At 41.7% G+C, this 12,416-nt stretch overlaps 1 protein-coding gene and 1 long non-coding RNA gene across 9 annotated transcripts in view; one reads left to right on the plus strand and one right to left on the minus strand.

The window, feature by feature from the left end:
* The window catches only part of MYPN (myopalladin), a 119,331-nt gene that overhangs the window by 60,571 nt on the left and 46,344 nt on the right, over window positions 1-12,416 (plus strand). For all 8 annotated transcript variants that reach the window (XM_051823235.3, XM_051823234.3, XM_070057739.2 and 5 more), the window contains 3 exons: window positions 519-633; window positions 2,044-2,115; window positions 10,693-10,834. In XM_051823235.3, coding sequence (XP_051679195.2) covers window positions 519-633; window positions 2,044-2,115; window positions 10,693-10,834 — 329 coding nt within the window. The remainder of the gene's footprint in view (window positions 1-518; window positions 634-2,043; window positions 2,116-10,692; window positions 10,835-12,416) is intronic.
* Window positions 5,321-7,182, minus strand: LOC138845371 (uncharacterized). The gene is made up of 2 exons (XR_011382420.2): window positions 6,927-7,182; window positions 5,321-6,266 (listed from the first exon to the last, which is right to left on the minus strand). It is a non-coding gene; the product is annotated as an uncharacterized LOC138845371 (long non-coding RNA).

Raw genomic sequence — 12,416 nt, forward strand, 5'->3', positions numbered from 1 at the left:
TCTTGCCCTTCAAATACTCATTTTAATTTGTGTAAACTTGAAGAGTTTACTGACTTCAGGCTGTTTCTGCTCTCTGCTGTACCAGAAATCCCAGAGGTGCAGCTTTGCAAAGCCGGGTCTCTTATTTGAAATGAGAAGGGGAAGGAAAACACAGGGGACAACAGCAAAGCAAACCTCCAGAAATGACCTTCTGCACGGACATCTGTCACAGTGCTTGCCTCAGATCCGTTAGTTGTTAATATGCTTTAGCCCCTGGCTCGCCCCGACTGGCTCCTCTCCCCTGTCCACATGGACAGCAACTAAGCCAGGGACAGGAATGGTGCCTTATTCACCCTCATGTGAGCTTTGCCTAACAAAGCACGCAGCACGGGAGCTCTCCGTAGCTGTTTGGAGACGACTGTCACAGGAAGATTTTACACATCCAACTGTAAGCAGTGATGACATTACTAGGTTTGCTGAAAGCACTTTCACACTAATTGTTGATTCTGTCTTAAATCTCTATGTTAATAATTTCTCAGATTCCAGAAGCCAAATGAAGTGTCATCTCCTCCCACTACCTCTGCAGCCATTCCTCCAGCAGTGCCCCAGGGCCAGCATTTGGTGGCTCAGCCCAGTGTGTCAACCATCCAGCAGGTACAAGAATCTAAGTGAAACATAAGTTTCTTCTAAAAAAAAAAAAAACTCAATTTTTAAAAAAGCTTTTATCTATGAGAAGAAAAGAAGCAGAAAGACACAGATAGACAGACATCTTCCATCTACTGGTTTACTCCCCAGCAAGAGCCAGGGGTGAGCTAGGCTGAGGCCAGGAGCCTAGAACTCCATCCAGGATTCCCATGTGGGTCCCAGAGATTGGGCTATCACCTGCTGCCTCTTTGGGAGCACATGAGCAAGAAGCTGGAGCTGGAAGTGGAGCTAAGACTTGAGCCCAGGCACTTTGCTATGGGATGCAGGTTTCCCAAGTGGTATCTCAACCACCATGCCAAAACGCCTACTTCTGAAACACAAGCTTCATGAACCGTGCTGGACACGCACTATGACCACGACCATTGTGCATAGCACAACCACGTTTTCCCTAATGCAACTCCTTTATCATGATAAGCATTTTATACTTCCAGTGCATGAGAACAGTGGTTCCCTTTTCTTTAGGAACTTATCCTCCAGCTTGGGTAAATTTCACAGGAAAAGAAACTTTTTAAAAATTAATTTCTGATATCCCAGTTTTATAAAGAGTGCTGTTTTCATATCCAGTGAACTGCCAGCTCATGAACTGGCCCAGGACAAATGCTCTTTAACATAAAAATTCAGTTGTGTGGCGCTGCAAAGAATTCTAGTTTCTGAGATAGAGTGATAGCATGAAGTTACCCAGAAAACAGTAAAGGTTCTTATCCTCCAAATTGATTATAATGCATGCTTAGTGCAAAAACATTCCCTGAGTGTGGAAGTATATTAAGTAAAAACTTCAGTCAGGATTCTACGCCTGTGCCCCTGCTCCTCAGAGTTACTTCCTACTAGTACTTTGTCTCGAGATAGTTCTAGAAATTCTCTACGCATATGTAAGAATATTTTGGGACACATATACTTTAAGACATGTGAAATCATGCGATTTAGATATGTTTATAACAGGTTATCCATATAATTATTTATTGATGAAAACAGATTCAAACATTGATTTTCAACTTTTTTTTAAAAAAATTCAAGGTTACTTATCTAAGCCATTGAGTCATCCAGAGGAACCAAGGTTTAGCTCTAATCCACTGGTTTTCAAACTGTGATCTCTGCAGCCCTGGTGATTTTATGGGCCCCTTCAGATCTACATGTGAGAAGCCAGGGTAGGGAAGGGTACCTATATTTTACAGCCACTGTGACCCAGAAATAAATTCAATCTGTACAGTCTAGAATTTGAGATCTGTGATTCACTAATTTAGTAAACATCAATCATTTGGTTTGTAATTAATTGCACACCTAAAATTCTGTCGATTTACCCTATCTATCTCTCCACCTAATAATTCTGCTGATGAGAAACTGTTGGTTTCCTTTGAACAGTGTCAGAGCCCTACCAACTATTTGCAAGGACTGGATGGAAAACCTATCATTGCAGCTCCTGTGTTTACAAAGGTAATCAAAGCATCACTTCTTTCTGTCATGGCTTTAATTTTTATTTATATATTTTTATTTGAAATGCAGAGAGAGAGAGAGAGAGAGAAGGAGAGACAGAAAGACAGAGATCTCCATCCGCTTGTTCATTCCCTGAATGCCTGCAACAGACAGGGCTGGGTCAGACCAAAGCCAGAAGCTGGAAATGCAATCCGGTCTCCCGCATGGGTGTAAGGGGCCCAACCACTTGAGCCATTTCTTGTTGTCTTCCACTTGTATGCATTAGCAGGAAGCTGGAATCAGAGCAGAGCCAGGCCTCAAACCCAAGCACTCTGAAATGGGATGTGGATGTCCCAAGGGGCATCTTAGCCACTGGGCCAAGGGCCGCAGCCCTCCCCAGTATAGCTTTAAAAATGCTGATTTAGTTATCTCAGGATTTTGGCATCAAATAGGCACAACATGGGGTCTGCAGTTGGTTTTGGTTTGGGGGAAGATCCACAATCACTTCAAGTTCTAGATCGCTACTACCAGTTTTTGTGATGAGAAGCGTCTTCCCTGGTGAGCCCACGGGTCCTGATGGTCATTCCACGACTAACGCCAGACCTGCACGTCTGCTGATGAGATTCTCCCAAGGTTTCTCTGGATTTCAGAGGCATGCATTGCAGGGCCTGTCTCTGACACTCAAGGAGAGGGAGTCAACGCTCTTGGTAGGTGTGACGGACAGCCTCACCCCCCGACAAAGAGCTTTCATGTTCTATTCAGTGGTGTCAACTATTGTGGTGGCATTAAATCTGGAGTCTGAGAATCTCTCCATTTAGAACTGGAAAATTCAGTCAGGTATTTTAACTTGCAAATGGAAAAAACAAAAAACAAACAAAAAAACACAAAAAACAACAACAACAACAAAAACAAAATAAAACAGAGAGGCCAGAGAGATTCAGCGATTTAGCTGATGTCACAGGGCTGGTAAGTGGCAGAATCAGACCTGGAAACAAGTTCTCCCACTTCTCAGTGCATTGTTCTTTCCCTTATATTCCAAAGACTAAGCTTATATGTTGCCCAAGACAGTAAGTTCAGACATGCAATACTGAGTCACATTGGATTTTCTGGTATTAAGAAGATAAAATAGGTGAAACCCATAGCTGGGTCTATAGTCTATTGTTTGTAGAAATGGCATATTTAGGCCCAAAGAGATTCTATACTGTCAGAAATAGGCTTTGACAGTTATCAATTATGATTCATTTTGTCCCCACCCCACCCCCAATTCTGAGCCCTGAGCTACGGAGACCACCCTTGCACCTGTCAGAGGAAGGGAGCAAGGCTGCGAGAGGATGAGGGCTTTCCCAGTGATGGATAAAGACCACAAACCCTGGCACTTTCCACACCCCAGCCTTAGGCTGTTTCTCTTCTGGACTGCTGCTTGGGGGAGGAAAGAGTGGGACTGGAGGCCAGGGAAGAGGGGGCGGCCATGTGAGTCTCCATGGACACCCCACCCTGGGGCTGCAGATGCCCTCCCAGAACCACAGGGGGCAGTTCAGAGACTGACTCTTCTCTGTCCCAGTTTCCCAATCCATAAAATGGGTACGAAGCAAAGATGCCTATACAGAGGACTGCTATAAGCATAGAGCTTGCTGCCTCATAGAAATCTCTCTACCTAACATGTGTGCACAGTGAGTATGAGTGATTGTTACCTGTGCCTGCCACGTATTAGCTGTGTGCATTTGGGCAAGACACTTCCCTCTCCTGATCTGGGGGTCCATGTGCAGGAAAAATTTGGATAATTGCTAATTGGCACCAGCAGCTACCTCCTCTGGCCCCCTGGCCCTGTGGTTCTAGATCTGTGTCCCTAACCCCTGCAGAAGCTTCAGTGTCATGGGCTCTGAAGCCAGGCCCACTTCTGTCCCCCAGGCTCTGGCTTGACCTCCACACTGCTCCCCACTGCTGACTGGGGATGACAGCCCCCACAACAAAGAATTATCCAGCTCAAAATGTCAGTGGAGGGGTAGGCATGGGGCACAGTAGGTTAAACTGCTGCTTGGGACACACACATCCTGTATCAGAGTGCCCAGGATTGAGTCCCACCTCGGCTTCCAATCTGGTTTTCTGCTAATGTACAACCTGGGAGGCAATAGATGATGGTTCAGGTACTTTGGGTCCCTGCCAGTGTGGGAGACCTGGATTGAGTTCCAGGCTCCTGGCTTCAGCCTAACCCAGACTCAGCTCTTACAGGAGTTTGGGGAATGAGCCAGCAGATCGGAGATTCTTTCTCCTTTTCTCTCTCTCTCTTTCTCTTTTTCTCTCTCTCTTCCTCTTTCTCTTTTTCTTTCTCTCTCTCTCTCTCTGTCACTCTGCCTTTTAAATAAATAAAAACTAAATCAAAATAAAGATTATAATGGCTTTTAAAAAAGTAAATTGAGCTGAAGTTGAGAAACACTGGCTTCAAGCAAAATTTCAAAAAATTATTTTCTCCAATGAATACCAGTTTTTAAAGAAAGGTTTAAATCTGTGGCTTCCCTAGAAACATCTGTTTCAGTGAAGTTTTGCCTTATCAGTTCATCCAAGATGGCTTTCTAAAATCCATTGTGGAATCCAGAGTGAGCCATGGTTACCCATCTCCCCATCAGCTAGGCAAACCTTAGGTTAAACAAGTTGCCTAGTGAGTTTTCAGGTTCATTTTCTGCCAGCTGCATTTGAGGTTTCGACTTGACTGTTTTCAAAGACTTAAGAGATGCAACATGTTGGGAGCTAGAAGACACAACACTTGGGTGAGGAATTTGCAGTGGGATGTATGTGTGTAAAATACAGCTACTAGAGCTACTTCTTATGTCTCTGAGTGTCAGTGCTAAGTCAACTAGCCGTAAAACAGAGCTTAAGCTTAAGTGCCACAGAAATCAAGACAATGTCATTCGTGACACTGTAGGGACACTGCTGACTCTTCAAAGGCAGCTAATCCACTGAATAGTTTAAAACCGGTCCCAGCTAAAGCCCCTCCCCTTATCCCTTCCTCAACACCATCTGTATAGCAGACAGGTGACACTAGAGAGGAGACCTTATCTGCACTCAATTTCTTTTTTTTCCAAAAAAAAATATTATTTAAGGAATGCAAACTTCATGCATTTGATAAATACAACTTTAGGAATATAGTGATTCTTCTAATCGTACCCACCTTCCCTCCCACCCCTCCTCCTCCTCCTTCTCCCATTCCCAGTTCCATTCTCCACTAAGATTTATTTTTGTTTTTTTTTATAATATCAATTTTTAATTAACTATATACACAGAAGACCAACTCTGTACTAAGTAAAGAGGTCAACAAATTGCATGGAAAAAACACACTATTCCTCAAAAGTTGAGACAAAGGCTTTTTGGAGTTAATTTCACTTTTTTTTTTTTAGAAACTTCATTAACTTTAAAGAAGCATCCAAGAATGATAACATCTTTTGCGAGCACTTAGACATAACTATAAGACATAAGAATATCCTCCATTTAATACATGAAAAGAAAATAAGTCCTTGAGAACGAGTTTTATCATAAATTAAGGAAGCAAAAACAAGCAATGGAGTTGGACACTTAGGTGTAACTAAAACTTACGAGACATAAGAATACCCTGAGCGCGTCCGACCTCGGCTTCTCCACTCAATTTCAAACCTTCCTGGGAACTCCCAGGCTTTGTGTCATTCACAGTATGCCTCTGATGCAACAGCAATCACTATGATAAAGCCGTTTACTTTTCTCTCTCTCCCAATCACCCAGAAAATTATCTCTGATCCCTAGACAGGAGTCCATAAAGCTAACAATAGGACCAAAGCCATTTTTGTTGTTTCAAAAAATCCAATAGGACTTTAGACTTTAACACTTTTTTTTTTTTAATTTGGCTAAGGGATAATCAATTTATCTGAGATTTTTTTTAAAAAAAGATTATTTATTTGCAAAGCAGAGTTACAGAGAGGCAGAGACAGAGGCAGAGAGAGAGAGGGAGAGAGAGAGAGGTCTTCCATCCTCTGGTTCACTCCCCAAATGGTCCAGAGCTGGGCAGATCCAAAGCCAGGAGCTTCTTCCCGGTTCTTTACCTTTAATTTGCATGGGCTGATCACAGCAATGGGTCTAGCTGCTTTTGCTTGGTGATTCTGAGTATCTCCTTCTAGTTAAGTGCTTTGATTGGCAGATACATATGCCTTTGATTGATAAAAATGAGCAAACAAATGAATCATTAGCCCATGCTAGGTAAAAATCTTTAAAAGCCTTCACTCCACGGTGGGAAAACGATCCTTAACACACAGTCCCAAACTGGGGAAGCTTTCTAGGCTCTCTGAACATACGCTTTTTCCTCCTTAAATGGACTGAGGTCTGTTCAAACCTTGGGCCGGAGGAGAGGCTGCAGCTCAGATTCCTGAGAGACTTATCAGCAACTGTGTGCTTGCGTTGGTGAGGGCGAGATTGAGGTCAGAGGCACTGCCAGAGTCATTAGCAAATTTCTGAGTCAGAGCTACCAACCATGGTTTCACGTGGCCATGAGCAATGACAGCAGATCATTTGCATATATTTTCCAGGTTATTCCTGCGCTATTTGCTTCCTCAGGCGCTGCGGGCACTCCAGCCCCCTCCACTCACTTTCTATGCTGCCCTGCGGAGCATTTCTTTGCCAATTATGGCAAGAAGCCATTTTGTTAAAGCAGTGATGAAAGAGCAGAATTTTACTGGACTTTTTCCCGCCCCGGTGATGGCAAAGCGCTTTTCGATTTTTTAAAGAAGTGAACACGAAAAGGAGAGTTTCTCAGCAAAATAGTGATAGAGTTGGAAAGATTACAGAATTCCGTATACGAGTCGGCTGCTCACCTCAGAGGCGGTATCCTTGTTTTCAAACGCTCTTTAGCTGTGGACGGAGAGAGATTCTCCTCCACCCTCTAGGTAGTATCAGAAATATTTTCACTGTGTTTATGGTGGAGGGGGACAGAACTCACACTTCAGGCGTGTGAAGGGAGGTGGATGATCAAATTAGAATCTGACTCCTGTCCCTGCTCCCACTCCAACAGCAGCTGCCCTGGCTGCCGCTCCAGGCTGCAGCAGCCCTGGCTCCAGCTGCTTCAGCAGTAATTTGAAGAGTGCAAGGGGGCAGGGGAAGTGAGAATTTGAAGAGCACTCCATTATATAATAGCAGAGGCAGGAAGCCCTGAAATAACTGGGCCAGTAGCCGGGTCCAGATTTCTGAAGATTCCCTGGGTCCCTCTCCCCAACCTGTCAATCTCAGAGACTTTTCTGACTCCACTGTTGCACAGGCCCTGAGATAATCAAGAAGCAAATCTTTATTCGTAGAAAAAAATTGTTCTGCTTCAACAGCAGCCTAAAGCACCTTCAAAAAGTTTGTGGGAAGATGGAATTCAAAGATAACTTAACTTTGGGTGCAAAAAATTTTTGAAATCTATGAGTAGTTTTTTCATAATATATATTTTCCCCAGCCTTTTAGAAGACTCCGTGTACTCACAGTATCTCCCAGGTACAAAAATATCAATGGGATTTAAAACAAATATGACAAAGGGAGCCTTGTAGCTGACAGTTTTTAACCAATAATGGACCTGCTCTTTCTCTCTGAGTTATATTTATGGGTGGAGATCTAAAAGTTGTATCTTTTCATCATCTCACATTTATGGCACCTGACATAGTGCTTGGCACAAGACAGAGATATTTATTTTCTATAAGTAACTTTTATTTCAACTAAGAAGGGATTCTTGTTTTTATCCTTGTGTTGCTTCAGAGTGATTCTAGGAGGAATACAGAAAAAAAAAAATCCAACATCAGATGGCCATAGGAGATATGCTTCTCAAGGCTCTGTGTTGTCAGGTCACCCCGCAATGAGTGCCGGCTGATCATCAGACATGATGACACACGGGCCAGAATTGCAGTTTGGGTACTGTTTACTCCAGGAGGTTGTAGACCTTTGGTTATAGTGACTTTAGTCCAGATCCATAATTCCTGGTAAACATTAACTTAATCTTTGCCAGCTGGGGACTGTTTCTCCTCCTTGTTCCTCTTCATGAAGTGGAGATGAATGTGATGGAGTCTGCACACACCGTGCGTGCCGTGCGTGACTGCCTAGGACTGCTGCTGTGATGGAGACGCTGTCGTCCGTTCTACATCCCAGTGTGTAACGTCTTTGCACACTGATATGTGGCCATGTGAGGCATCTCAGTCCCATGAGACTGTGAGAGAGCACAGTTTTCAGCAGAAACAACTGTCATTGTCCTTCTAACGATGACTTTCCAAGTGGCCTAAAGATGACTGTGGGCTCCTCTTGTCCTCAGTATTGATGATATGCCACACGAGGATATGTTCTCAACTCATATCATAGACACGACTAGTAGGGCCATTCCATACATGGTAGCGTCTCAGGTATGTTGGCTGGACTCTCAGATAGAACTTAGATCTTGGTTCTCAATGTCAAGGGGGTAACAACAATCAATAGCATTGGTCTAAATTGTAAGCAACACAAATAAAATAAAAACTTTTGAGAAACTTAGTCTGCAAGGAGGTCCTTTTGCAAGTAGGTTCGTGTAACTTTTGCTGATTGAGACTTGGATCATCTGAAGGAACTGCAAACCATGCCAGAACACACAGGCTGACCCCACTCTGCTTATAGTCACTTTATAAACGTGCCATATTTCATTTATGTAATCCTTTCTGGCAATACTTTTTGTTTGTTTGAGTTTCTAATTGGTTTGCTTCAAGAAGGAATGAAAACACCATAATATATGAATTCCAGGAATATATCTGACCACCTTCAAAGTTTTCAATACTCCCCAAAACTGCTGTTCAAGCACAGAATTTGCTCAGAGGCCAGGGCGAAGGACATACTTGTCAGATTGCCAGGAGGACCCAAGACTCATTGATGCTTCCTACTTTCCATTCTTCCCACTAATTGTTGTTTCAGTCGAACAAAATCTTAATCCCCATCCTGAATTACTTCAACAAACCAATTTGGGAATGCAAACAGAACAAAACACTAACATTGAACTACAGTGCCCCCTGGCCGTCACAATATCAACTCACACACAGCTCCCTGGTAGAAGTGCAACAGCTAAACTCTATGGTTATCCCCACTCCCTTACTCCCCAGACAAAGGCTATAAATGTGATAGGACCATGCATAAAATATCATAAATAATCCAGATAAGGGCTCTTTAAAAAATCACCAAGTAATTCCAAGTGAATGGCAAAAACTAGCTTTCCCCTTCTCTGAAGCAAGAGCCAGTGTTTCTTAAATGCAGGCCCAAAATTGTAAATAATGGAGTATTGTGGCACTAGTTACTTACACAGAGTTTATAAAGAAAGTTTATTCACAGCCTTTCTGTGTTTAAAGTCTTTGGGTAAAATGGAAAACAAAAATAGGTTCACACACTTGCAAAAGGATCATTTCGTAATCAACGGGATGTGTGAGTTTAAGCATGCAAACCATGATGAATGAGAAACCTGCTGGGAAATGAACATGTGCAGCCATTCTCCCGTGGAGTCCAGTGTAGAACACAGTGACATCTTACAATTCAAAGTGGCTTTGAGAATCTTTTGTTGTGGAAGTGTGGAAAAGCACTTCATAACTGCTTCACAAAATTACATGCTTTACTTTTTTTTTTTTTTTTTTTTTTTTTTTTTTTTTTGACAGGCAGAGTTAGACAGAGAAAGAGAGATAGAGAGAAAGGTCTTCCTTCCATTGGTTCACCCCCCCAAATGGCCACCATGGCCAGCGCTGCGCTGATCCAAAGCCAGGAGCCAGGTGCTTCCTCCTGGTCTCCCATGCAGGTGCAGGGCCCAAGCACTTGGGCCATCCTCCACTGCCTTCCCGGGCCACAGCAGAGAGCTAAACTGGAAGAGGAGCAACCAGGACAGAATCCGGCACCCCATCTGGCACTAGAACCCAGGGTAGTGGCGCCGCAGGCAGAGGATTAGCCTAGTGAGCCTTGGCGCCAACCAAAATTACATGTTTTACAATGACATAGGACTCCACAGGTGATAATGATTCCATAAACATTGCCAGTGTTTATATCCCTCAACCAATCAGCAAAGCTCTACCGTAAAGACCATATAAGAAAAAAACAAACATTAGTTTCCATAATTACAGAATGTAAACAAGGCGAAGCCAGGAAAACAAACTCACTTGGGCCACGGAGCTGATCCACATCACCAACAGCCACATTCTTTCGTGGAATTATGACTTACTCCCATGATGAGTGCACCTAATAGATATTGCAGATTTTTAAATTAGTATTTTCTCCTGGAAAACAAACTCTACTTGGGCATTTAAAAACAGAAAGGAGGTACTGACAATTAGTAACTCAAAATGTTTTACTTAATATTTTAAAAAGTTACTTAGCACTGCAACCAAATAGGAAAGGCAGAAGATAGTGAGGAGAAAGCTTACACGGACTTAGATGGTTCTATCTTCAAAAATAGGCCCACTGCGCATCCACAGCATTGAAGCTGGTAGAGATGGAGAAGATCTGGAGAGAATCCAAACACAGGGGAGGTGGTAGCTTTTTCTAAAACTCAGTACGGAAACTAGATTCCAAAAGCATGTACTCTTTTTGGTTTTAACATTAGTCTTCTCATTGTAGATGCTACAGAATTTGTCAGCCTCTGAGGGTCAGCTGGTCGTGTTTGAATGCAGAGTAAAGGGAGCCCCATCTCCTAAAGTCGAGTGGTATCGAGAAGGAACCTTGATAGAAGATTCTCCAGATTTTAGGATTTTACAGAAAAGTAAGTTGATGCTTTAAAATTACTTTTCTGATAACTCATTTTTATATGTCAATTACCTGTGTTTATTCTTAGAACTTTTTAACAATGAATTAAAATGTAGTCGAAAACTAAAATAGAAATCCTTTGTAATCATACTCCCCCAAACTTAAACCCTGTTAATCTCCAGGTGTATATTCTCCAAGAATTTTTGCATGTATTTTTATAATAAAAATGACACTTGCTCTTCTTTATAAATTGGTTCTTTACTCAAAATCTCATGAATACTTTTTGTGATAGCAAGTAGTTTTCTTACTTTTAAAAAGAAGTCAGTAATATCAATTCCATATTTATTTACCCTCCTATTGTTGAATATTTAGATCTTTCACAAATTTTTACTATCATAGACTATGCTTCAATGCATGTTAACAGACCAAATCTTTGTGAATATCTATAGTTATTACCTTGGAATAAGTTTCTAGTACTAGAATTGCTACCATAAATTCATTTTGGGGGGCTTTTAACATATATTGCTAAAATGCTGTTCCAAAAAGTTGCTTTAAATTTAAGATGATCACACAACTGATCAGCCAAATGGAGACTTGGGAGGAGTGAAAGAGGGGGTATTAATAATTACACAGGGATCCCAGCATAAAGTGGGTCTGTCCCAGTTGAACTAGAACACATCAGCCCAGCTGCATTCTACTACCGCCAGCAACACATAGGAATGCCTTTTGCCTCATATCTTCACCAACAGTAGGTGTTAATCTCTTTGCAAAATCTTCACTAGATCTACAGGTCAAACACGGGAACACATGACTTGATCTGCACTTTACTAATCAGTTGTGGCATGGAACTGTTTTTTCACATTTACTCAGGTCTTTGTATGGTTTTTAAAACTATTTTATACTGGGCTTTTGTTCTTTTTTATTGTAAGAATGATTTATGTATCCAAGCGCCTAATTCTTTCCTTAGTGCATTCTGCTTTTATCTTGTCATGCAGGGCTTTCTCCCTGACCCATTTTAGTCACAAAATATGTTGCAACTTACTTGTTTTTTAAAAACTGTGTGTTTTTATTAACTATGTAGAACAATCTATTATAGAAAAACTTGGCAAGGAAATTTAAAATGTTGGTGGACTCTGGGCACCCAGGGTCCTTTGTTTTGCTTCCTTTAGCATTTTCTGTATTTTTCATATTTTTATAATGATATATATGGCTTGTAACTTTATTTTTGATGAATAAAAATGCTATAATTTATCATGTACAGCATGATGTTCTGAAATATGTATATACTGTGAAAAGGCTGTATCAGAATAATGAACATGCACTATCTCACATACTAACGCTTTTTGTGATGAGTTATTTCATTTTTGTACATTTGTTTCTGCCTATTACAAAGCAATAATACTTGGAACAGTGTGCTATAAGAATCAGAACTTCCAGGTGTTAGCAGAGTAGCAGCAGCCATAGTAGATTCTGAATACCAGTTAACCGTGAGAAAAAGAAAACCCAATGTTTTTATCAGTGTAGAAGATTGTAACTAAGTTCAACAACTACGTATCAAGTGCCAGCTATTCAATAAACATCAATAGAACGCCTGTATT

The sequence above is a fragment of the Oryctolagus cuniculus genome, chromosome 15 (assembly GCF_051225735.1).
Source record: "Oryctolagus cuniculus isolate XC-2025 breed Fujian yellow rabbit chromosome 15, ASM5122573v1, whole genome shotgun sequence".
NCBI classification, from domain to species: Eukaryota; Metazoa; Chordata; class Mammalia; order Lagomorpha; family Leporidae; genus Oryctolagus; species Oryctolagus cuniculus.